Raw genomic sequence first — 27413 nt, 5'->3', positions numbered from 1 at the left:
CAATTGGGCTCCATGGTAACAGCTGGCAGGGGGAGGAAAGAAAGGGGAGATGAAGCTCTCCCCTTCTCAGGTGTTGTCCTTGAAGAGTTAACTTGCCCAAAACAGTGAAAGAAAAAGCTGCTTTTATGTGAACTTCTGCAGACTGTGAACTTGTGAGCCCCTCCCCTTACATGCTGGGTATAAAACTCTGAAATTACCTGAACTCTGGGTTCAGAGGATTAATTGATTACAGCAAAAGCTGTGCCCTCTGAACCTGGCTGCAGTCAAATAAACCTGTTTCCTGTGGTGCCTTGCCTCATTTGTCTCTACAACACAACCATAAGTCTCACTTATTTTTAAGGCCTGTCTATTTCCATAAGAGTGTGAGTGCCTGAAGATGAGCTTTTGTTTACTTGATGTTTCGTTTTGTTCTTCTTGGCCTGCTGTGTCTCCCTGGGAACGCAATACCTATTCACTGGGTGGTGGATGAATGGGACAACTCTACTTCCTTCCCACCTTAGAAGCTCCTGGGTCAAGACAGAAGACAAATCCATGTCCTTTCTCCAGCCCCCTCACCAGCTAATCCATGTTGGGTGCTGGGGAAGACTCTTCACTGGGTCTTTGCCGCCTCCTATGCTGGTGTTTTCGTCTTGAAAACTTCTCAAGAACTGTCCTTCTTGAGAGAAAAGTGCAATATCATGGTGCAGGGGTTTACAGAGCTGCCTACCAGTCCTCCTTTTCCTTCCTTCCTTTCTCACGACTCTTTTCATGATTGTAGGCATTTTAGGAGTGCAGTGCACCCACATACCCTTGCCCTTTGGTAGAGGAGCCTATGTTTCCGTATACACACAAATATATGTTGATATACTTTGGGGATGGGTTTTTCCTTTTTTTGGCTTGGTTTGGTACATAGGATTAAACTCAGGGGCTCTCTGCTACTGAGCAACATTCCCAGCCCCTTTTAATTTTTATTTTGAGACAATGTCTCACTAAGTTGCTAAGGTTGGTCTGGAACTTGCAATTCTCCTGTTTCAGCCTCCCAAGTTTGCTGGAAGATTACAGCCAGGTGCCACTGCTCCCACCTGACATATGTTTTTCTTTGTACTTATACCAGTAATAATAATAGTTGATCTTTTCTGAGTGTTTACTGAACATAAATCTCATTTCACCCTCCAAACAACTCTTTAGATCAGTTTCATTATTTCTGTCATCTCACTTTTACACTGATCTGCAAGAACTCCAGTGTTAGAGACACATACATCTGAGTTTGAAGTAAACAACATGGTCACATTCCAATCTCCCTCTCATTCCTAACTATTGCAATAACTGCCTTTCTCAAAAGTCACGCTTACCAGAGCAATTAGGCAAGAAAAGGAAATAAAAAGGATAAAAAAAGTAAAAGAAAAAGTCATACTATCACTACCTGCAGATGATATGATCCTATATTTAGAAGTTCAAAAAAAAAAAAAAAAAAAAAAAAAAAACCTCCACCAAAAGACCACTAGGGCTAATAAACAAATTCAGCAAAGTAGCAGGCTACAAAATTAACATATAAAAATCAATGTTTTCCTATATATCAACAATGAATCTGCCAAGAGAGAAATCAGGAAAACAATTCCATTCACAATAGCCTAAAAAAATACAATATAAAATAAGGAATAAATCTAACCAAGGAGATGAAAGACCTCTACAATGAAAACTATAGAACAATGAAGAAAAAAATTGAAGATCTTAGAAGAGGTAAAGACCTCCCATGTTCATGGACAGGCAGAATCAATATTGTCAAAATGGTTATACTAGAAGGGTTATGGAAAATAATATTCTTATAAGACAACTCCCTAGGAAAAACGGAGGGACAGTGTGACTTGGGAGGAGGGAGAGGAAATTAATCAAACATTAAACCTCTCCTGTCAAGACCCATTTGTGAAATGTGCATGGACCAGATGGGCATGGAAACCATTGAGTGGGAAAGTCTAGTATCTGGGAACTTACAGCAGCATTCCTGCTGGTGAGATGGCCCCAATACATGTGAACTCCCACCCAGCTCTGTCAAAGGTCCTGCACAACACCGAAGATGGGGTGACCTGCTGCAGCCACATAGACACACAGCCTCTCAGAGATGGGTGTGGTCTGCCAAGATGCCAATCAATCTGTTTGCGGCAAGTCCCCTGCCACACGGAGAAGCAAGACTCTTCCTGCTGAAACCTTATCCCTGCCTTAGATGTACTCCCTTAATTAAATAACTGGAGCCATTTTCTAGTCATTCTAAATTCCAGCTCCTGTATGGGCTGGAAGAAACTATCCGGCGCTCCATCCCTTTTAAAACTATTTCCTGGCTCTGACTCTTATTTCTTCACTATTTCAGACTTTATTTTTCTCAGGTGGCTTATCCCCTTCTGAGCAGGCAAAATTTACCCTAGCAGGGTGCTGACTGCCCCACAGTACTCTCTCAATACATTCTTTCCCAGTAATAATGAGCCCCAAGGGAAAAAGTCAACTTTCATCCCTTCCAGGGTTCATCCCCAGCATCTCCATCAAAAGTAAACATTTACCCCTTCCCAACCACAATGGGTCCTGAAGGAAGAAGGCAGATACTGAAATGCTGGACCCTGGACTTTTACCCTTTCCCATTGCAGATGAGCCCTGGAAGAAGAAAAGCAAATAGTGAAGCTCTAGGTAACAATGGGTCCCAGAGGAAGGAAGATAAGCAGTGAACACTGAGTTGTGTGCTTTTTTTTTTTTTCCAAACTTTTTACAACTGCCTTCCTGAGTTAAAATTTTAACCTGCACAACTAGTCCCTGACTGTCCAAACTGCACATCAACAGTGTCCAATGATTAATTCACCTTCATCGTAAACTATAAAACCCAGACTCCTTCTGTAACTGGAGGGTCATTTCTTGTACCCAGAAGAGCCCTCCTGTGCCTGACTGACTGACTTCACTGCAGAATAAAGGAAAACTTGCTGATCCGATGTTTGCTTCCCGTCTCCTGCCTCCATCATTTGTGGGCCATGTGCTTACAATACTACCAAAAGCAGTATACAGATTCAACTCAATCCCCATTAAAGCACCAATGACATCCTTCACAGAACTAGGAAAAAAAAAAACAATCTAAATATTCATTTGGAAGAATAAAAGACCCAAAATAGCCAAAGCAACCCTAAGCCAAAAAAGCAATGCTGGGGGCATCACAGTGCCTGGCTTCAAATTGTATACAGAGCTATAATAACAAAAATTGCATGGTACTGGCATAAAAACAGACACGGAGACCCTAATGGTACAGCATAGAATACACAGAGAAAAACACACATTTCCAGTCATCTGATCCTTGACAAAGGTGCCCAAAACGTACATTGGAGAAAATATAGTCTATTTAACAAATGGAGCAAAGTTTGAAATCTTCTAACTCTGGCCCTCGTTGTCCATATGTAGAAGAAAGAAACTAGACCCTTATCTCTCACCTTGCCCATAAGTCAACTCAAAATGGATCAAAGACCTAGGAACTAGACCAGAAACTATGCATACTCCTAGAAGAAAACATAGGGTCAATACTCGAACATATAGGCACAGGCAATGACTCTCTCACTAGGACCCCTAAAGCTCAGGAAATAAAGCCAAGAGTTAATAAATGTGAAGGCATCAAATTAAGAAGCTTCTACATAGCAAAGGAAACAATTAAGAATGTGAAAGAATACCTACAAAATGGGAGAAAATCTTTGCTAGCTACTCTTCTGACAGAGGAGTAATATCTTGAATATGTAAATAACTTAAAATAAAATAACCCAATTAACAAACGGGTAAATGAATTAAATAGACACTTCTCAAAAGAAGAAATACAAATGGACAACAAATACACGAAAAATGTTCAGTATCATTAGCAATTGGGGAAATACAAATCAAAACCACACTGAGATTTTATCTCACACCTGTCAGAATGGCAGTTATCAAGAATACAAACAATAATAAATGCAAGAAAGGCTGCAGAGAAAAAGGAATACTCTTACAGTGTTGGGGGGATTGTAAATTAGTACAACCACTATGGAAATCAGTATGGAGGTTCCTCAAAAGACTAGGAATGGAACCACCATATGACCCAGTTATACCACTTCTTAGTATTTATCCTAAAGAAATAAAGTCACCAGATTTAATGATACATGAATACCCATATTTATGGCAGCACAATTCACAGTAGCAAAGCTATGGAAACAGCCTAGGTATCCATCAATCGATGAATGGATAAAGAAAACATGCTATATATACACAATGGAGTTTTAGTCAGCCATATAGAATGAAATTGTGTCATTTGTAGGAAAATGGATGGTACTTGAGACCATTACATGAAGTGAAATAAGTCAAACTCAGAAGGTCAAAGGTCTTATGTTTTTTCTTATATGTGGAAGCTAGAAAAGAGGCACTGTGATTGTGGCTCAGTGGTACAGCACTTGCCTAGTATGTGTGAGGCACTGGGTTTGATCCTCAGCACTGCATAAAAATAAATAAATAAAGGTATTGTATCCATCTACTACGAAAAATATTTTAAAAAGGAAAAGAAAGGTGAGGGAGGGGGCAGGAATCCAATTAAAAGTCAAAGGGAGACCAATAGAGAAAAGGGATCATGGGGTGGGAGGAAGGGAGGAAGTGTTGGGGAGTGATATTGGTCAATTATATTATTATATTGTGTGCATATATAAATATGTAACAATGAATCCCATCATTATGCACAACTATAATACACCCATAAAAAATGGGGAAAGAGACCTGGCACAGTGGCGCAGGCCTGTAATCCTAGCAGCTTGGGAGGCTGAGACAGGAAATTGCTAGTTCAAAGCCAGCCTCAGCAATGGCGAGGCACTAAGCAACTCAGTGAGACCCTGTCTCTAAATAAAATACAAAAGAGGGCTTGGGATGTGGCTCAGTGGTCAAGTGCGCCTGAGTTCAATCCCCAGTTACCACCTTCCCCCACCAAAAAAATGGGGAAAGAAAAAAATAGCTATGCTCATTATCAGGAAGTCAAACTATAAACAAAATAAATAGGGAGAGCCCACCCTATGCCCCCAAAGGAACAAACACAGTTAACACTTTTAGACTGGCAGAACTTTTTATATCTAGAGAATGTAAATATATTAAAAGAATGTACACACACACACACACACACACACACACCTGGACATCTTAATTTCCTATGATAGTGCTAGACCTTTAGTTCCACTTAGTTTTTTCACTCTCTAATAATACATTTTGAACTAGACCTTTAAACTTTGCTAAGTTATAAAGAAAGACATGTGTAACTAATTAAAACAAATTTAAAAATTTTAAAAAATAAATAAAATTTCATTTGATTGATGCCTCCCTTCTTAGAAAGGAGGATCCCTAATTAGATTGAGATTCTGTCTGTTGAACCTAAGGATGAAGAGATATGAACATAAAGGTATGTGGGGGGGCTGGGGACGTGGCTCAAGCGGTAGCGTGCTCGCCTGGCATGTGTGCGGCCCGGGTTCGATCCTCAGCACCACATACAAACAAATATGTTGTGTCCGCCGAAAACTAAAAAATAAATATTAAAAAAAAATTCTCTTTAAAAAAAAAAAAGTATGTGGGGAGGTGGGTTCATAATGTGCTGGCCTGTAGAGCCCCCAAACAGGTGGGACTCCTGCTTGTTCAGGAGCTACCTTCATTAATGGGTGTTTGCCAGCTGCTGTTTTTAGTTAGTTGGCTTCAAGCTACCATCTCACTGTCTGAGAAATGAATGGGCTTCCCTACCTGGATCAGAGGTCCTCAAAGCAAAGCTCTCCTGGCAGCCTCAGGTAAACCTGGAAACTGGGCTAAAGGGAGTCAAAGGGCTTCCATTCTTAGGAGCCTTAAGGTATAGGCCCTGTGCCAGGTGCCAAATTCATTGTTGTAGTTCATGCTATCTGCACAACCCTATCAGGTCTCACTGTTCCTTTCTTACTGATGAGAAACTGTGCTCAGAGATGTTAATAACACATCCAGTTTCACACAGCTAGTTAAGAGGTGGAGCTGTATCTGTTATGAGGCCTTAAGAAATCACAGAAGAAGGTTGGAGCAGTTTGAAATCTTCTAACTCTGGCCCTTATTTCACATAAATGAAGCACAGCAGCACACAGCCCCTACAAAGTTGGCTGCAGGCCACACAGCAGGTGTCAGGAATTGGCGGAGGTTCTGGGTTTTCAAATGACATTTGCTTAAAACACCTCCAGGGGAGCTGGGAAAGTGGAGTCAGTTCTGCATCCTGGTGCCCCACAGGCATTGGAAGAGGATTTGCCCAGAGCTAAACTGAATTAAGTTGCATATCAATATGAATCAAGGGTGGGGGACACTAATCTCTACTTCCTCCAAGGAGAAAAGCCTCAGACCTGCCCAAATGGTCTGCTGATGGGGCTGCCCTAAAGGGAGAAGTGAAGTATGGGAAATATCATCAGAGTACTGATCCTTCAAGGTTTTTTTTTCTTCTTCAGTGTTGGGAATGGAACCCAGTACCTCTTTAATGCTAGGCAAGTACTGTCCCACCAGTCCTCACCAGCCCCTAGACCCCCATTTCTAATCACAGGGACCATTTTTCTATCTGCAGTCTCCCACACCCCACAATCTGCCAAAGCCACAAATATAGCCACTTCTAAGTCCTTTTTGCTTTAGTCACTTCTGTTAAAAACATACAAAACCCTCTGCCCAAAGGGGTATAAGCAAGGATGCTCCGTGCAAGATTGATTGTCTTAGTGAAAAATTAGAAATCTTCACAATGTGCTTCAAGAGGGGACCCAGGTAAATACATTCTGCCTAATCTATATCATGGAACAGCCGCCTCCCCCCAAAAGAGGGAATGGCACCTGGAAGACAAGGTCACTGAGACCTACTGGTAAATGAAATAACAAAGCAAAACAAGCTGCAGAATGCTGAGCATAATAACAGAAAACTAGGAAAACTGTATACAAAAAGTATCACTTCATAATGAAAAATTTAGAAGACCAGGGAATCACTCTCTCTGAATCTCCTGTTCTAAAAAACAAAAAAACCAATCCCTTATTATATTCAATGCATTTCTCAGGTCTCCTTGCTGAATATGGCCCTACAGGTGGTCGGAACACATTGGAATAACACCAGACTGGAATCCCAGCCCGTCTACCTCCACCCGCCTGCCCTGTAACCCCTTAGTCTCCAAATCTGTTACAGGCAAGTATTTTTTTCCTTATAGCTGTAGATGGACAGCATGCCTTTATTTTATCATCTCCGTGTTACAGTGTGAATAAAATAAGACCAAATACAGGAAGCACTCTGGCGGGAACCTAGGAAATAACTCAATAAATGACAGCTGTTGTGGTTATTGTAACCTGCCCATTCCCTTAACATTTAAGCATAATTTACTTGGAATGTTATTCTGTATTGGAGAACATCACATTTAATGGCTGCTATGTATAGTAGTTTCCTTGTCATTCTCTCTCTCTCTCTGGTTGTAGATGGACAGGATACCTTCATTTTATTCATTTATTTTTATGTTGGTGATGTGGATCAAACTCAGTGCCTCACAGTGCAAGGCAAGCGCTCTACCACTGAGCTACCACCCCAGCCCACTTTGTCATTCTCTTTAAGAAAAATGTTTTGGCTGTTTCATTTTTACCTTGTTATAAATAGCTCCGTGATGAACACTGTTGCGGATATGTCTTTACCTCCCCTGAGCTCTGAAGATTTTTCCTTAAGATTATTTCCCAGAAGTGGAATTACTAGGCCAAAGGGTAATCAATATTTTTGCACTTTTGTAATGACATTGCACCAAGCAGGTGTTATTTCTCATACCTAACCTCCCCCACCTTCTTACCATAGCCAGAAGAACTTCCCTGCCCCCACTCCATGGTGGTCTCCTCCTCCCTGGAAATGGGCTATTTCCTACTGCCACTCCCTGCGCAGCCAACTCCCCGGTCTCTAGCAGCTACAGAATCTTTGCCCTTCCTCTGCCTGAGAAAATCCTCCTGGGCTTTCAACCCCTACCCTTTCTCCAGCCCTGCTTGAGGTGAGGAAGGAGGTTTTGGGTGACTCTTCCTTCTCCACTCAGTAGATGTCCCAATTTCGTTTATTCCTCCGGCAAACTGTCTTCCTAGGTCCAGCTGAGGTCCAGGCTAAGGAATGTGGCTGCAGAGGTCCGGGAGAGACCGAGGAATAAATAATCAAGTGAAACCAGAAAGGACAGGGGCTTTGGTGCAAGTTCATAAACACAGGAGAGGGATGGGATGGTCACTCAACCTGCTGAACTTTGCTCAGGGGGTGATACTTACTGAATGTCTGGTGTGACCATGAGCAAGTCACCATGGTTCTGAGAGGGTCAGTGATTCTCAACAGTCACACTGCAACTGCTGTCTGTACCCCCAAGTGAACACCGTACTTGCTACATTCTAGGATTCTGGGAAGGGGAGAGAAAGGAGATGGGAAGGTCACAGGGCAAGAAAAGGCATTCTACCTATTTTAGATAAATGAATAAAAAGTGGCAATAGAGATTTGATGGGAATGCAGATCTTTGATTCCTTAGCCTAGTGTTATTTCCTTTATCAAAGATGGTGGGAAGCAATTCCAGATCTGTTTTTTTTTTTTTTTTTTTTTTTAAGAGAGAGTGAGAGTGAGAGAGAGGTAGAGAGAGAGAGAATTTTAATATTTATTTTTTAGTATTTGGCAGACACAACATCTTTGTTTGTATGTGGTGCTGAGGATCGAACCTGGGCCGCACGCATGCCAGGCGAGCGCGCTACAGCTTGAGCCACATCCCCAGCCCAATTCCAGATCTGTTTGCAGCTTTGATTTAGGGTCTTAAACCTGAAAAGCAGTTGTCCCCCCTCCCCCAAAAGACATTCTTTTCATTTCTTTGCTTTTTCCACAACAAACATGCATTACTCTCAGAATGAGAAACAAACAGGTAAATATACAGAGGGGACCAAATGCAACCATGATTAGAGAGGAACCCTGGGTCCACTTTGGGACTGCTCTGGGGCCCTAACTTTGTGGGCGCTCTCTGACCCATTCCTACTTACAGGCCAGGAAGAGCCTGGGAAGAGTCTCAGAGACATTGAATGAGGCTACAATGACCAGGGACTACTGTAGGAGTTCCCAGGATATTCTACAGGTCTGTAAACTCCTTGAAACTGTAAGCTGAACTCTGGGCATGCAGTTCCCAAGAGACTTTTATGAAGAGACACACATGGCTGCAGATTACAATGACAGGGTCAACTCATAAGGGTTAAACAAGAGCCAAGAACCCTAAAAAAGTCCTTGCCTCCCTTTGAGAATAACCGGTGTGGGTGGGAAGAAATGGATAAGGTCCTGTCTCATGGATTCACAACGCTAATTTTAACTTTTTTTTTCTTTGAGCTTACCCTCACCCCATTCCAAAGCAGTGAGGGGGACAAGTATGATTATTATGCTATTAAGGCCTTCCAAACTGACACTCTCCTCTTTCTCCTAGACTGTGGCCATGAATCTTAGTTCCTAATCCTGTGGACTGTGTGTGTCCACAGCTTTCTGTCTTGCTTCCCTGGTTTATGCTGATACTAACTTTCTCTCTAAGTCCTTCCCAAAGGGTCAGTTGCTCTAAATCTCATCAAGCATTGAATTCCATTCCATCAATACTGATCTAGCTCCTGCCATGTGCGGGTGTTGTGAGGGAGATGCAGACTCTCAGATAAGTGCCCCCTTCCCTCAGCAGCTGCAGGCTAATGGCAGGACAGATAACAGGGTCAATCTGGGGGAAGGGGCAGGGGCTAAGAAGTGGCTTCTTGGAGGTATAACAGTAGCTGGAGTTGTATGAAGGTTCCTGTACAAAGGAGGGGGGTGCTGGGAAGGAAGGGGAGAAGCAGTATTAGAGATGAGTAAAGACCAACTGGTCAGAACAAGAACCTTTGTGTTCCACTAAGGAATTTGAGTTTTATCAGATAGTGTGTAGGTGGTACCAAAGAGTCTTGAGCAGAGCAGGTGGACTCCACACAGATCTACATCTAAGATCATGTTGCAGCTGGGTGTGGACAGCCTACATGCCTGTAATCCCAGAGATTTAGGAGGCTGAGGCAGGAGGATTGCAAGTTCAAGGCCAGTCTGGGCAATCTAGCAAGACCCTCAACAACTGAATATCTTGAAATAAAAAGAGCTAGGAATGTACCTCAGTGGTATAGTGTCCCTGGGTTCAAGCCCCACTATAAAAAAAAAAAAAAGTTTGAGACTGGGAAACAAAATTCTACTGGTAAGCACAGTCTAGTTGCTGGGGTTGATGGCAGGGAGATTTAATGAGGCCCTTTAAACCTTTAACTTAGGCCTTTAATGGGACCTTTTAACTACAGCCATGAGTAGGACCAGCTACATAGTTTGCAAATCCGTAGTGCAAAGAGGAAAATGTAGGGTCTCCCGTTCAAAAATTAAGAATTTCAAGAAAGTGATAGCAGAGCATTGGGGGCCCTTTCAAGTGCACAGTCCTGTGCAGCTGCACAAGTCATACACCCATAAAGCCAGCCCTGGCCACAGGACCAGAAAGGGCAGGTCAGAAGACAGATGTAGAAAGCAGAGTCCCAGGAATTGGAGATCTGTTGGACATGGGAAGAGAGGGAACAATCAGCAAGACAACCAACAGATGACCTCCCTACATGCTTTATAGATCACTCATCTGCTTGCTGAACATTCACTTTGAGTGACCATGATCAGCTCTAACTTTTTTTTTTAAGAGAGAGAGAGAGAATTTTTTTTTAATATTTATTTTTTAGTTTTCGGTGGACACAACATATTTTATTTTTATGTGGTGCTGAGGATTGAACCCAGCGCCCCGCACATGCCAGGCGAGCGCGTTACCGCTTGAGCCACATCCCCAGCCCAGCTCTCATTTATTAACATGTCTAAAACTCACCCCTCTTCCTCTCTTCTACCACCAGACCTGTTACTGAAGAGCCTGCAACTAAAGGTACCACCATTCACCCTGTCACCCTAGTTAAAAGACGCTAGGGTCACCCTCCCAAGGATGCTGCCCTCCACTGCTCTCTGCCCATCCTATCCCTTCAGGTAATTTACTTATAAATGTTCTCCCATCTGTGTGGCCTCTTCACAACTGTACCACTGCCAAATCCAAGTAGGTCCTTCTTAGTTTAGGCCTAGATTACCTATGAAAGCCTCCTGTCCCTTTCCCGGTCTCAGTCTGGACTCCACCCTCACTTCCATATAAAACATTCGTCCTCCACAGCACTTCTTCAGTGGTGTTCCCAAACACTAACCTGACCAGTTCACTGAATAAATAAGACCCAAAGGATAAGATCCAAGTGCCTTAAATGGTACACAAGGCCCTCTGCCACTTAACCCTGCTTTGTTTTCTAATAAATGCCAGAAACGCTATAATCTCCCACACACCTTCAGCACACACCCCACAGGTTGGTTTTTCCTTTACCTTAGGCGGTTTTCTCTGCCTGGAATGCCTTACCTTCCCCTTCAGGGCCTGGCTAAGGTCAAATCCTTGGAAGTCTACCTCAGCTCCCATCTCTGGAGACCTTCTCCAGCCCCCATCCTCACTCTACCCCATCCACACAGACTCTGGGTGACCCTCCACACTGACCACTGAACTGTAAAGAGGCCTGTGTGCAGCTGGCTTCCCCTCTGGGCTGGTGCGTGGGGGAGGGGGGAATAGCTAGAGGAGATAGCAAATCTTGCTCATTGGTGCCACCAGCACCTAACACAGAGCTAAGTCCATGAGGGTATTCCCCATATGTGTGGTGTTCTGGGCTGAAAGGTCTGGGGTAGGATAGTGCCAGTAACAGAGACAGAACAGGTTGGAAGAGGAGCGATTTTCAGGGGAGGCTGACACAGATAACCCCAAAGAGAAAAAATAAAAATAAATACCTCACATCATGTTATCAAGACCCCACAGGCAGAGCTAGGACAGTGCCTTTGACTGAATGCAGCTGTGACCAAGAAGCAATGACAGCTATGCTGGTGTTGGGGTTGACTGCATTTGGTTTCAGAATTTGGTTTGTTTTCTTCTAAAAACCCCATTCCCTTATGTCAGCTGTAAACAAGCCCCTCTCTAGAGGAGGAAGGCTGTTTTCCACCAGGTAGCTCCACCCAACCAATGATAAAATGGTTGGCGGTGAGCTGGGGGCAGAGATGTACTTCAATCCCATGTGTCCCTGCAGGCAGAGAAGCCCTGTACAGAGAGGGCCTTCAATAAATACTTGCAGAGGAGGTGAATCGTGCTTAGTTCCCCAAGAGTGGGGGTGGGAAGCCTGAAGCTCCTGGGGAATGGTGGGGGCAGACAGCCTGGGATTATACTTGATCCACAGATAATCTCCCAAATCCAGAAGCCACCTGGACAGCAGTTTAATGGACTGAGGCCCATCATTGTATACATGTTGATGTTGCTGCTGAATTCACAAAAGGTTTACAGGGACCAGAGGGGGATTCCTCCAAATGCCGGTTTATTATTCTCATTATGGGAGAGGAACAGAGAGCTATCAATCCTTTTGAGAGCAGAATCTATTGGAGAGGATTAATTAATCAATTAATGAATTAATCCGGCTCCCTTTCCCTCTTAACTTTTAGAAAGTTTTATTATGGAAATTTCAAATATACATAAAAGTGGAGAAAACGATATAATGAACCCCCAGTATCCAGCAACCAGCTTCAAGAATCACCAACACTTGCCCGATCTGGAGTCATCTATACCTCACCCCTTGAGGCAGATCTCAGGTATCATCTTACATGCTTAAACACTTCGGTAACGGTGGGAATCCATTCCGGATTCATCTGGGGGGCAATGGCCGGTTCCTTGCCCCGCTCAACTCCCAGCAGGTTCTCAGCCCACGTCTCTAAAACTGAAAGCGGATAGTGGGGCGCCGGCACCGCCCCCTCCTCTGCTTCCTCCTCTTCCCGCACAGCGTGGGTCATCTTGGTCCTGTGGCTTTCCTGACATCCCACCCGCAGCCCGGGTGATGCGAGAGTGAGTCCCTCCGCGCTACGCCGCGGAGAGAGCGAGGAGGCACCTTCCACTTCCTCTTTCTCCCTCTGACTAACCCTCGGCGCCCGCCCCGCCCCTGTGGGCGTGATCACGACAGAAGGGGCGGGGAAATACCCATATTTGGCCTTATATGGGCAGCCACGTCACAGGCCGCACACTCATTCACATAAAACGCTGCGCTGCCGGCGGAATCCCCGGCTTCTGGGGCAGCAAGTGGCCGGGCAGGGTGCCGAGCGCGCGGGGCGGGAAAGAGCACTGAGCGGCCCCTCCGGCGCTGGGCTCCTTTGGCCGGCCTCAGCCCCGCGGTGGCCCTCCCGTGCCTAGCCCGCGGGTACCCTGGCCGTGGGCACCGGCGGGGCGCTCGGCGCGGGGCCGCTGGCCAGTGGCGGCATGAAGGTCACGTCGCTCGACGGGCGCCAGCTGCGCAAGATGCTCCGCAAGGAGGCGGCGGCGCGCTGCGTGGTGCTCGACTGCCGGCCCTACCTGGCCTTCGCCGCCTCGAGCGTGCGCGGCTCGCTCAATGTCAACCTCAACTCGGTGGTGCTGCGGCGGGCCCGGGGCGGCGCGGTGTCTGCGCGCTACGTGCTGCCCGACGAGGCGGCTCGCGCGCGGCTGCTGCAGGAAGGCGGCGGCGGCGTGGCGGCAGTGGTAGTGCTGGACCAGGGCAGCCGCCACTGGCAGAAGCTGCGGGAGGAGAGCGCCGCACGCGTAGTGCTCAACTCGCTGCTGGCCTGCCTGCCCGCGGGCCCGCGGGTCTACTTCCTCAAAGGTGAGTGCGGCCGGCAGCCGGTCCCCTGATACCCTACCACAATCCAGCACCGGGATTCCTGGGTCTTGCGTTACCCCTCCTTGCTTGGGGCGTCCTCCGGCATCCTGCACCCGGGAAAGTCAACCACTTGCGGGACTCTGCACAGTGGGGCTTGACGTGCGCTTGGGAGGGCACCCGCCTCAGAGCTTACCCCTCTCCACCAGCGTTCTTCGAAAGCGTCTGGCAGCCCGTCTGTCCGCCAGGCTGAGTGAGACTGGTTGTGCTGCGGAGAGGTGCTCCTTAGCAGTTTGGGGGCCTTGAGCTCGTGCAGGGCGCAGGCGCCTTTTCCTGACACTGGGTTCACTGCTCTCGCTGGGGACTGGGCTCCGAGCCTTGCTGATGTATCTGGCATGATCTGCAGGTCGAGACCCTCCCTCCCCCTAGCGTGGCGCCGTGGTGTCCCCCTTCCTCCCTCCTAGACAATTACAGTGCTTTAGGCTGTGTCTTTACCAACCCCTCATGCCTTTTTGACCCTGGTGAGTCCCTCCCCCTTCCTTTCCTTTTTATTTTATTGCTTTTTATTGTTTTCCTCTGGCCTCCTCCCCTCCTGGTCCTAGGCCTTTCTCAAGCCTAATTTGGAGCTGACAGCTTTCCCACCCCTCCTGCCTTCCTGGGGCTGAGATTATCCCTGGGACTGGTCCTGAGCCGAGACTACTACTGGGTGGGAGGCCGCCAGACAGCCAGTGCTGCGGGTTGGGGGCCGGGATAGGGGGAGGGAGACAGGCAGTGGTGATGGGGGCAATGTGATGTAGAGGTTCTGTGACCTTTGATTGGAGACCTCCAAGAGCTTCCACCAGGCCTGCCCATTTCACCTGCTGGGAACATAACTTTAGCTTCCTGTTGTGGGTGGGTGGGTGATTGACTCTCAAACTCCAGAGCATTGATTTCTGGGTCACTTCCTGTGACTGCTCCTGCCTTGTAACCTCAAATATATGGGAACCTTGGTTCTGGTGCAGAGATAAGAGCTTAAGCTGGACCGGGCCCCCAGGGTCCTATCAGCCCTATTACTGGACACCTTGGACTGTAACACTGATGTGGTTCCGTACTCAGGTGCAGCTAAGTTTCAAGCAACCTAACTTGGGGAATTTCACACACCTCAGAGGCTCGTGGGTAGCTCCCCATCTATTAGCACCTCTTGGTGACTGTCCCTTCTTCCCACTGGGAAGATAACAGAGGTGGATGGTAATCCTCCTCCCTACTGCCCCAGTCCCCTGGGGTGCGGGGGAGTGGAAAATGGCCTTTTTCAGCAATACAGAGGTCTCACTGTTGGCTCTAAATCGCCTTCTCTTCCTGATGTCATTTTGATTTAGTCTTTTTACTTAGCAATGCATATAGGAAAAGCTTCTGCCTCCCCAGCAGCCGTGAAGATGTTCCAGGAACCCTCTTGGTCCTGCCTCTGATCCCCACCCTTCTCCAAGAGGGCTGTGGACTGTTGACCAGTTATTGCTACAGGAAGTAGTCAGCTTTTGGTGGACTCTGAAAAATTATGTTTAAATTTTTTTTAAATGAAATAACATATCCAGGACAAAATTTAAACAGGTCAAAATTTGAAAATTTCATTGCCTTTGTGATGAAAATTGGGTCTTCCACACACCCTTAAACTCCATTCTACTCCCCAGACAGCCACCAACTATTTCTTATTTGTCATTATTTCCCACAAGTATCTTTTTATTTTAATTTTTTGTAGTTGTAGATGAACAGAATGCCTTTATTTTATTTGTTTTTTATTTTCTGTGTTGCTGAGGATCAAACCCAGTGCCTCATGCGTGCTCTGCCACTGAGCTACAGCCCCAGCCCTCCCAGAAGTATCTTTAAAAAATAAATTTATTTTAAATATATTCCCTGTATCTAGATCTTAGACATTTGTCCACATCAGGACATACATGTCCCTTCACTTGTGATGACCCTTGGTCATCACTGGTGATGGCCAGCAGGTTGCTTCCAGCCTTACTGTTTGAAGCAGTGAGATAGAGGATACCTTTGCCCATATATTCTTGTATGTGCACTATCTTATCTTTCCATAAAATGATAAGACTTACTAGGTCAAATTTGTGTGCATTTGAGATTTCAGTAGAAATTCCTATCCTTATAACACCCTGCACTTCAAACTGTTTTTTTTTTTTTTGCCAGAGGAAAAATTCTTTATCTTGCCTAACTCATGTCTAGATATGAGTTCAGATTTTAACCTGGTGGCGTTCAAATCCTGGGGCAATGCCTTTTATACTCTCTAAATCCCCCCTCCAAAACCAAGACTCACTGCAATGAGATGGTGATTGACTGAATTGTGTGGCCAGTGCTTATTTATATATAGTGTCTACTCACTGCCTCTGTTCCTCTGGCAATGTGGTGATGATTGAAAGCAGACTCACTCTGAGGAAGGTTGAAGCCCTAAGAATTGCCATGGCTCTTGCAACGTGAGTGAGGCACCGGAGAGGAATGTTCTGTCTCCACACCTCTGATGGGAGTGGGTGGAAGACCCATCTAATCTCCTGACCCCAGCTTGAAGAGGCAGGGCCCAGTTTATCTGTCCCTCTACTACACTGAGACGCCTTGTCTGCCTGCCTTATTTTGTCAACAGGCAGGCAGGATCTAGCCCACACCCACATCTCTCCAACTGACAGCCAGCTTTTAAATGATCTGTTTGAAGCCCAAACATAGGGTGGCCCAAAGGCTTCTTTTCACCAAGTCTCATCTCGAAGTTTTGGAGGGACTATACCCATCTGGATGCAAATGCTTGCTCCCAATCACTTGTTTTATCTCCTAGAATCAAAGTGTTGAGATCTGGCATGGGAAATGATCAGGTGGTTGACTGACTAGGGACACCTCCTCTGGGGAAGATGTGGGCCAGTGTTAAGTCTGGCACTCTCTACCTCCTAGAAGGGAAGGGGGCTGGGGGACATGAGGGAGAGGAAGCTACACCACCAAACCTCTATTTCTGCCCCCCTTCATCCATCCTCCAGCTGGGCCTCCTGTCACCATGACAGGGAACATGGTCATTGTGGAGGACCAGAAGCTCATCCTGGGAGGTACGGTGGGCTATTTGTTGAAGTGACCACGGGAGAGATTCGGGTATACTAAATGGGGGCAGGGGCAGTTCCAGCAAGCTGAGAGGAAGCAGTAATGGCAAGATGACTCATTCTAGGAATTGGCTGCAGCTTCTGGGAGAGAGTTGCAGACTGCCATGTAATCCATTAACCATTTGTTGACTGCAGAGTTGAAAAAAGACAGCACCTCCTCCATTAAGGGTCCATCACAATATCAAAACACAAAAGAGAAAAGGAGTTTTTTTGGAAATGGCATGATCTCAGAATGCGTATTTAATTCATGATTTGATACTAAGTGAATTCTCTGGGCCATTAAAAGACAAGTGGGCTTTCTAGAGGCTCTCGGAAGTGCCTGAGGTTGCTCTGGTTGGAAATAGAGTTCCTAAGCAAAGCTGGCCTGTTCGCCCACTAGCCCTTGGCTTCCTGAGGGGCCCTAGGCCATTTTTCATTTGGTTCTTCCCCACTTGAGTATAATGGCCTTGAGAAGACAAATTTCTGTGACCTAGAGAGAGTGGTTTTTAGCCTTAAGTCATCAGTCTGGAGAAGTTTAAATGTAATGCTAAGATTCTTAATGCTCTTAGTTGATGTATCCTTTTGGGGCCTGGGAGAAAGGTTGTGGGGAGGATAATAAATAAGATAGAAAGGGTAGTAGTCACAAAGGAACAGAGACAGGCTTTACTTATGGGGGCTGGGAATTTAGTTCAGAAGTCCTCATTCCTCCCATTTGGCCTAGAAGGCAATTAACTGGATTGATGGCTCTAAATTGGACCTAGGGAAGGGATTGTCAGCAGAGTTCTTAACACCTCTAGGGTGAGAAGGGGCAAGGCTGGTTTACTGTTCTGATTTGAATCCTTGCATGAGTCCCTGTTCTCTTATAAATGATAGGGTGCCATCTGTAATCCTGCTTAAAGCAAATGGGCTGAGGAAAAACAGTTTAAAAGAATTTCTTCTCATAAATTAATGAAATTTTCCATAATCACACCTTCATTTTGAATAAAAAATGAGAAAATGGCTTTTGTTTTTCTGGAAAGGTTTAGTTAATATTTGCCAGATGCCAGATTATTTCTTTCACAGTTTAAGCTGCTTCTGATAGACACAAAAAGTTAATCATTGCCTTTCTGAACTATAGCCTTTTAGAGCTGTGTGTGCAAACACATGTGTGTGCGTATGCACGCATCCAATTTCTATCCTAAAACTGCTTGATGGTTCTACTCAATTTTTATGTGACCAGAACCTATTAGATTTTTAATTTTTTTTTTTTTACTATCCCACACTCAGGGTTTTGGCTAATTATGAGTATTTTATTTTTGACAGCTAGAGAAACCAATGCTTACATCTGTCTCACTTTTTGTATGTTCACTTGTTTTTCTAGGGGGATATGAGACCTTCTATTCGGAATATCCTGAGTGTTGTGTAGACGTAAAACCCGTTTCACAAGAGAAGATCGAAAGCGAGAGAGCCCTCATCAGCCAGTGTGGGAAACCAGTGCTAAGCATCAACTACAGGCCAGCTTATGACCAGGTATGTAGCTGCCAGTTCCTGTCTCATTCCTTCCTTCCTCAGCCACCTGACTTCTCTCCCAGCTCAGCAGCAGTGGTTTGTTCTCTGTGGATCAGGGTGCTGGCACCATCCTCTAACTTGGAGAGCCTCTATAGCTTGCCAGTTGGAGTTCCTGTCCAAGAATAAATGGGCATCCTTCCAGCAAACAAGCTGACAAGAGCAAGTGAGCCCTGGGATGCTGGATAGCTTCTAGAGAAAAGGGGAAATGAAAGATACTTTGTTAATGGCTGCCTTGGGAGGTTCAGAGAAGCTTAGAAATACTGGCTTAGGTTTCCCTGAAAACATTTCAGAGTTGACTTTCAGGCTTCCTGTGTTCTTTGTAATTGCTGATCATCTGCAGTTTCTATACACCAACCCAGTACCTATCAAGGTGTGTCTTGGTGTTTTTAACTGCAGTGGGGTTGGAGGCAGGGGGAAAGGTTGCAGTGCTAGAGAAGCCCCTGTTTTGGATGGCTCAGCAGGCTCCCCTGAGGGTCTCTGATGCTTGTAATTCTACAAATTCTGACACCAGAGGAGATCAAGAGACGCTAGGGAGTTTCTTGTTTCTCTAAAGGTGTGGAGGTTTATTTCCTTCAAAGAATTGTGCATTGTAACCACCCATTAAAGGTCGTGGGTTACTTAACATGATGTAGGAAGATGGGGAAAGGCAGAAAAGAGTTCAGATTTTATAGAAACCAGAGCTGAAAACCCACCTTGACTTTTCACCAGAGAGAGGAAGCACTGCCGTAGCTGGTGAGATGACTGATTTACAAAGTCTTGCGGCTGGTTATGGCAGTTTCAGAGTTAGAACCCCCTTTTTTTCTTTCTTCCTCCCAACTTTTTTTTTTTTTTGCCCCACAGTACTAGGGATTGGACCAAGGGCCTCGCACATGGCTAGGCAAGAGCTCTACCACTGAGCCACACCCCTAGCCCCAGAACCCCATTCTCTTAACTCCCTGTTGTGGTTCCTTTCAGGACCTCCTCCTGTTTTTCACATGCCCCTGGCTACACACCTGGGTAGTGGGAGGAGCTTTTCACACTGTCCTCTCCAACTAAGAACATAGCCAAAGCCTAAGAAGGAAGACTTCTAGATGCTGCCAAAAATGCCAGTTCCCTGTCTGAGTAGAACTCTGCCCCTAGGGACAGACTTCCAAATAGAACCAGGTGACTTGGTCTTGAATGGGATTCTTGGTCAGGAATCCTTTTAATATGTCGGCCAGGTGCCAGGGTTATGACTCAGTTTGTTTTCCTTAATGGAAAATCTTCACAGTGTATGATGAACCCTTGGCTTTCAAGTCACGTGCATCCAGCCTAGCAGGATTTCTATTTTTGTTTGTTTGTTTGTTTGGGTTGTATTTTCCCCATTTCTAAGAAAGTGAAAGAGAAATAAAAATTGTCAGAGTGTGTGAAAGCACGCAAGACCTTTGGCCAAGCGAAGGTTGGGGAGGCCCTGATGTGTCTTCAAGATCATCTGGGGAACCCCCATACCACTTCTGCACAGAGGAATGAGGCGAGGCTGTTAACCTTTGAGGTTTCGAAAGGCTGTTGGTATCTTCCTCTTAAGTGTAAATGGGAGGTTCAGAAAGGGAAAGAAATATAATTTGAGGGGTATTTATTGGGCTTAGCTCCAGGGGAAGTTGGGTAGGGTTCCAAGCCTGGTGTCCATGTCTTCCAGGCACTCAGGAAAGGGAGAGACCTAGTCAGCCATCCTGCCTGCTCCGTGTATAGGTGTCCATTGGTGTCTGTCTGGTCAGTTGCTGAGAGAAACTGACCAGATTGTGCCTCTCACTGTTTTCCAAAGAACACTACCATCTTTGCTGTTTTCTGGGTTTCTAATTAGTGGGGAGCTGGGTCCACGGAGTGGGTCCTGTTTAGGCCAGAACCCGGCCTGCTGGGATAGCCTGACCTCCCAGCATCTGTCCTGTGTCTTCCCCAGGGAGAAAATTCTTATTCTATTTGTTTATTCTTTAGCCTCATGAAAATGCTCTATAATGTATCAGATTTTAATACACCCATTATCCCATTTATGACTTACCCATTATCCCAGGAGGATAGGGATTATTATCCTTGGTTTACAGATAAAGGTTCAGAGGTTAGGGAGGCTTAGAGGTTTTCAGATAAAGGTTCAGAGGTTAAGGAGGCTCAGAGGTTAGGGAGGCTGCCCAAGGTCATACCAGCTAGGAAATGTGGAGCTGGGACTTGATGGAGAAAGAGCCGTTTTACCTGGTGCCCAGGCCCAGATTCTCAGCCTCTGTACCACATTGCCACTGGGAAGGCTGCTTCGAATGCAGGGGAGTTTGGGGAGATTCAAGGAGAGGGTATAAATTCACTTCTCTTTAGGGATAGAGGATATTTTACCTGAAATTCTTGATTTCTCATACTGTCACTGTTGAAATGGTCTCAGACAAGGCCTTGAGACTTGGGTTTGGGTTTCAATCCTATCTCTACCATTTGATAAGCTCTGATGTGGGCAAGTTATTTAAACCTATCTGAGCCAGGTGGTGCACACCTGTAATCCCAGCGGCTCTGGAGGCTGAGACAGGAGGATCAAGAGTTCAAAGCCAGCCTTAGCAATGGCAAAGCACTTAGCAACTCAGTGAGACCCTATCTCTAGATGAAATACAAAATAGGGCTGAGAGTGTGGCTCAGTGGTCGAGTGCCCCTGAGTTCAATCCCTGGTACTAAAAAAAAAAAAAAAAAAAAAAGAAAGACAGAAACCTATCTAAGCCTCAAGTCACCCTTCTATAAAATGGGAACAACATTACCTACTTTACAGATTTGTTGTGAAATTGGCGCTATATAGGTACATCCAAAGTGTCAGGCCCACATGCCAGCCATTGTAAGTGCTAATAAAAATACTGATTGTTATAATTAACCTTAGGTAAAATCCTCTATAACTTTCTTCTAAGTGACTGAACTGGCTTTACTGAAACACTCAACTTTTCAGGACAGAAAATACAGGCACAAAGTGCTGGACAAACCTCCCTCCTCCCCAGGACACACACATGCCCCTTTCCCTATTATGGGTCGGGCTGAGAGTTTCCATTCCACTCTTATTCCTGGACAGGAAATGGAAAGACAGGAAACGGATGGATGGTATGGGAAAGGCTCCCAAAGACCAACCACAGTCCCTGCAGCCCAGTGTTTCCCTCTGAATCCCCAGGGGCTCCTGTTGTTCCAACTGTCACTGGCTTTTTTGTTTTGTTTGTTTTGTTTTGGCACCTGAGAACCCATACGTGCTCAGATTGCTGGAGTCCAACTAGCTGGAGGTTCAGGGGTAGATAGTCTCTGGTTCTCACTTAGTCTTGATTCTCCACACCAGAAGCCTGCTGTGTGGGTGATGATGTAAACCCCTCTCACCCACACAGCACCCCGTGTGAAGAGGTCAGGGGTGGGGAAAACCCCTCTGTGGTCTAACAGTTTTTCTTAGTCTATGGATTCTGGGTAGGTAGTGGTTATTTTCGTTTCTAAGAAGCATACTTTTTTGGAGGGTGAGGAGGCTGCATATTTTACCATTTCTGAAACCTGGGTTATTTTAGAATAGACAGTATCTTAGAGTTGATGAAAATACACTATAAAATGTCTGGGCTATAAAGAAGGGAGCCTACATTGCCAGGGTTGCCCCATGGCTCAAGGCTTGTCCTGGTACTCTTAGGGCAGCTGAAATGTCACCATAGGTCTTTTAATTGCATTGCTCCTGTTCTTACACTGGGTAGCACAGGAAGGCTGCTGGCATTTCCTGTCTCCTTGGATAAGTGCAAAAAATGAAACTCTGGGCCGTGTGGGTTTGGCTGTCATTGAGTCACACGGCAGTCACGGTGGGTAGAGTTTACCAGGATGGAGGTGCCACCCACACTCTTGGCTGAGCTGCCCTGGCTCTGAACTCTCTCTACCTGGAAACCAGAAAGGGAACCTCCCACCTTAAGAGACAAATAGGTCAGAGTTGTTTATTTTTAATTCTTCCAAATGAGCAAGCTAATCCAATATTTCCTGGTTGTTCTTTGTCTCTGCTTCCAGGGCAGCCCTGTGGAAATCCTTCCCTTCCTCTACCTTGGAAGTGCCTACCATGCATCCAAGTGCGAGTTCCTAGCCAACCTGCACATCACAGCCCTGCTGAATGTCTCCCGGCGGACCTCCGAGGCCTGCACGACCCACCTACACTACAAATGGATCCCAGTGGAAGACAGCCACACGGCCGACATCAGCTCCCACTTTCAAGAAGCAATAGACTTCATTGGTAGGTTGGGTCCTCCCCCTCCATTATTTTGGGAGCCCCTTGGAGCATGCCTTCTTGGGTTTTTGATGTGCTGATGGGGGGCTACCTTCTCTGAGAGAAAAATGCCCTGTGTATGCAACCACCAAGAGTCGACACCAAGAACAGATGCTGCAGAGGGAGGACTTGAGCTGCTATTAATAGGAGCTTTAGTTTGCAAGATAAATGAATTAATATAATTTTATGGCTATACTCACTGCTGCTCTTGTTTTGTTTCAAGTTGGGCAGGAGCAGAGTATGTCCATGCGTAATGCTTCACACGAGGAAAGGGGGAAGCGGGGGCTCCCTAACTGTGTTTCTACGTAGGTTGGGATATTTTTAAAAGCAAACAGAAGGATCGAGAGAGCGCTACTTACGCACTGAGCCTGGAGGGCCCAACAGCTTTCCACAGTTTTGGCAAACAGCTTTGGAGGCAATTTGTTTTGCATTTTCAGCTAATTTTGGATTAAAGATAGCACTTGACTCAAGCTCCATGCTTTGTGCACAGAAAATTTGGCATCTTCTACATCCTTTCTGCATTCCTATGAGGCAGTTATCATTTACTCCATTGTGCAAACCTGAAAACAAGGCCGTAGCCTTCACCCCTCTGCCTGGAAAGAGCTTTGGCCTTGGGGTTTCCAGGCACTTGAAGTTGCCTGGATTGTCCTCCCGTTTGGTGTCTTCTCTTTCTCCCATATCTCTTTCCCTGCGGGTCTGGCCTAACTTTTTTTTTTTTTTTTAATCCCACGTTTGCAACACTACTCCCTAACCTTGTGGTCTTAAGAGGACTTCTTTCTTTTTAACATGCATAGTTGTTGGTACTGAGGCTTGATTTTCCTTGTATCACGTTCTAAGGGATGTTGAAGGAGGAAAGACAGGTGTTAGGCACAGCATAATTACTTGGTGCAGACAGCAATTAAAGGGCCCTTCTTCAGCCACATGGTAAGCCCTGTGCTCATCACACACAATTTCTGCTCCATAGGAAACCTTGATGAGAAATTCACCAGAGGCAAAAGGTCAAACCTGTCCTCATTGTCCCCTGAGCCTCCAGGCTGAAATGATCCCTTTAGAGCCTGAGAAGCAGCCAAAATGATGGGTTCTGGGTGGGAAACCCTTGACTTGCTTTCCCGGTCCCTGGGAAGGCTCTGCCCTCCTAGGCCTCTTATTTAATTACCTAGATAGCTGCTGCATGAGGTCATGAAACTCGCCCCCATCCAGCTCACAAGAACTGTCCCTCCCAGTCCTGTGTGTATATTGTATATGTTTGTGTACAGTCACACCACCCCACAGGGTTTCAAAAGTACACAGTGTTTTTTTCCCAGACACCTTGCCCTGCTAATGGAAGAGGCTGAGCCTCCCCAGTGGGCCCTATGCTGAAATATGCACCAACCCCTTCCAGATGAAGAGTCCTATAGAAGGCAGGCCCCTGAGCTGTAGAGAAGCAGTGCATTCTGGGCCCTTTGCCCACTAAAAGCTGGACTCAAGAGGGGAAATGAGTGGAAGAGCAAAGGAAACGAAGGCACAACCCTGTAATCCTAGGGAGTTGGGGGTCTCCCCTTGGAACTGATTTATAAGAACTTTTGGTTTTTTTGTTGTTGTTGTTTTGAATTGATTGGATTGGGGGTACCTCTCATGAGCTACCTTGGGTGTACTTTGGGTTTTTTTGGTTCACATGAAGAATCTGTAGATTCCTCCCTGAGCCTTAGATATTTCATCTTCTAGACATTGCAGATTCATTTGCAAACTTCTTGAACTTGGAGCAGATGAGCAAGGATGTAAGGGGGCTCCCCTACCTGCTGCCTTCAAAAATTTTGTTTTTGCCTACTGCAGCCTCACAGAGTGCTAGCTACATCTAACTTCCTGTGATGTAATTGTTTTCTCATTAGCTAAAGGGGGAATTGGAAGTACTGTTTTTGTGTTCTTGTTGATAATATTCACCTTTTACCCTTTCCCATTTTTAACAGTTGTAGTTCTGTTTTGCTGGGAGGGTTAGAGCAGGAAAGGAGGGGCCCCCTTTTGGTCATATTGAGCTAAAGAATGCTAACTGGTGGTGGTAGCTTTATAGCAGTGACTCCCATTGTTGAGCAACATGGAATTTGCAAAAGCCATTTATATCCTCCGTCTAGTAAGCGTCACTTAGCCAGGGCTATAATTAGTGGCCATGCGCTATTTATCGTATGTTTGGTGGTGAGAACCCTAGGAGCTGAGCCAAGCATCCCGCCCTGGCACAGCAAGACAGGGTGTCCAGGGAGGCTGGGAGGTCTCTACCAGGATGGGGGCTAGGTTGTCATCATTAGAATCCGACCTGGAGAGAGGCAAAGAATTACTTCTCCGAGTAAGGCTTTGAGCCTAGGAGGCTCTCAGAAAATTGTGCATATGCAATAAAAATTTTATGCTTTCAAGGATTTTCTAGTTCCTTCTTGAACCCCACCGTTGGAACCTAAGTTAGGATGGAATCCCCAGAAGGGATTCCTTCAGGTCTAGCATCTCCCATGGCAGAATCTGCAAATGTTCTAGAGAACTGGGGAGCAGCTGTGAGGATTAAATACTTCCTACGTCTGTCCTCACCAGTAGGGACTGAAGACTAGCAGACGTCCAGTATGGTACCATGGCTCTGAGCAGACACGAGGGTGTGATAACTAGGTGACATTACTGTTTTGATTCTTGTGTTTCAATTCCAGTTCCCACTCATTCCCAATCTCTTATCTTCCTTTCAGACTGTGTCAGGGAAAAGGGAGGCAAGGTCCTGGTCCACTGTGAGGCTGGGGTTTCCCGGTCGCCCACCATCTGCATGGCTTACCTCATGAAGACCAAGCAGTTCCGCCTGAAGGAGGCCTTCGATTACATCAAGCAGCGGAGGAGTGTGATCTCACCCAACTTTGGCTTCATGGGCCAGCTCCTGCAGTATGAATCTGAGATCCTGCCTTCCACGCCCAACCCGCAGCCTCTCTCCTGCCAAGGGGAGGCAGCAGGCTCCCCATTTATAGACCATTTGCAGACACTGAGCCCTGACGTGCAGGGCACCTACTGCACATTCCCTACCTCGGTGCTGGCGCCAGTGCCCACCCACTCAACTGTTGCAGAGCTCCACAGGGGCCCTGTGGCCACCGCCACATCCTGCTAAGACTGGGGTGGGGTGCCAGCCCAGCCCCAGAGCAACTGTGATTTTGTTTTTTAAACTCATGGACATTTCACACCTGTGCAATACTGAAGACCTCTCTCTGTCTCACTGCCCCAGTAAGACACTGAGCGGTTATCAGGTTTGCAGACAAACTTCAGACTGACCTCACGGAGAGGTTCTCGGGACTGAAGGAAGGCCAAGCCATTACGAGAGCACCGTGTGTGCTGACTACTGTACTTCCAGACCCCTGCCCTCTCAGGACCTCCTAGTCCTTGCACCTCAAAGTTCGCCTTTTCATTTCAAGCATAGGCAATAAACACCTGCAGCAACAGGAAAGAGAGAAGTTGCTGGACCAGGAGAAAAGGCAGTTAGTTAGGAAGCCAATTCATTTTAAAGGAAGCACAATCTCCATCCTATTTTTTTGAACTTTGGCAGTCTCAGTGTCTCTCTGTTGCTTCGGGGTATAAGCTGATCACCGCCTAGTCAGGAAAGTTATCCTGCCGGATTGGTAGGGACACCCTGGATATGCTGATTTGAACCCTGAAATGTTTGTGAGATGCCCTCTGGGTCCAACGGAAACATTTGGTTGAAGTTGCAAGATGTTGACTCCTCTGGGTTTCATTTTCACTGTGGGTTCTTTCCTGACCTTGGACTTTGGCATGATTCTTCATCATACTTGAACCAGTCTCGTTGCACCATAGACCAAAAATCACCCCTTTGAGGTGGCAGTGGGTGCCTGGAGAAAAAGGGTACCTGCTGTGTCTTCTGGGTCAGTGGCATTGAAAACAGTCCTTCCTCAGCTTGCTGTCCTTCTGTGTGCTCGTGTCTCGTTTCTTGTGACACTTGTTTTCCTCCCAGCCCCTGGGGGTTGTCTTCAAGCTACTGACTTCTGGGATTTGCAGATTGTTGCAATGTGGTACTACTTTTCTGTCTGTAGATTATTTCTCCAGGGGAAAAGGCAATAATTTCTTAAAACCCATGTGAATGTGAAGAAAAGGGGTATGTTACTGGTTGTTATTGTTTTTTTATAGTGCAAAATAAAAATAGTTAAAGGAAACAGCACTTCTTCATGTTGTTGGTGAGTTGGAGTAAAGTGGAGATACTTTTGGATCGGAGCCAGCCTGCTGCACAGGGTTTCATTTCCAAATAGTAGGGTGAAATGGTGGATGTGTAGCTGTAAGGTTTTCACTCATGAGTCCGTGATCGAAACAAGGACACAGAATGCTGCTTTTCATCTGAGGGGCTTCCCTAAGCTAACAGGCACAGGCTTCACAGGGAAGTGGTTGGAGCAACTGTTCACTCTGGGTTCCTCAATCCCATCACCCCAAGATAGGTGAATTTGGCTGGAACCTCAGATGCCTTATCTGCGAAATGGAATGAACTAAGCTAGATGTCCACTTAAGCACAAGGCCCTGGATTCTAGCAAACCTGGGTGCCAAGCTGTCCAATCTCCTCCCTCCCTGCCTGACACGATACAACTAAAAAGTCTAGATAGAAGGTGATGGGATGGAGATGTGAACTATGTGAAGTTGTTTGATATTAAGGGACTGCCCCCCCCCCAGCCCCTTCTTACCCTTGCAACTAATTCTTCCAGAAAATTCACTCAGTAGTTTCTAGGTAAATCCCACAGTGAGTGGGTTTAAATCCAAGGCAGACTCAATTTGACGTCTAAGTAATGTCTTCTGCGT

General features: G+C 46.0%; 1 protein-coding gene across 1 annotated transcript; it reads left to right on the top strand.

Annotated features, from left to right (window-relative positions):
• Positions 1-12951: 12951 nt before the first annotated feature.
• Dusp5 (dual specificity phosphatase 5) lies at positions 12952-26782 on the top strand. The gene is made up of 4 exons (XM_027930196.3): positions 12952-13730; positions 18186-18334; positions 22370-22589; positions 25322-26782. The coding sequence occupies exons 1-4, from the start codon at positions 13352-13354 to the stop codon at positions 25726-25728; spliced, it is 1155 nt and encodes a 384-aa protein (XP_027785997.1). The 5' UTR covers positions 12952-13351; the 3' UTR covers positions 25729-26782.
• Positions 26783-27413: the final 631 nt, after the last annotated feature.

Source organism: Marmota flaviventris, chromosome 4, assembly GCF_047511675.1.
Source record: "Marmota flaviventris isolate mMarFla1 chromosome 4, mMarFla1.hap1, whole genome shotgun sequence".
Taxonomy (NCBI): domain Eukaryota; kingdom Metazoa; phylum Chordata; class Mammalia; order Rodentia; family Sciuridae; genus Marmota; species Marmota flaviventris.
Note: the sequence above shows the minus strand (reverse complement) of the source record. Positions and strands in the feature narration are given on the sequence as shown.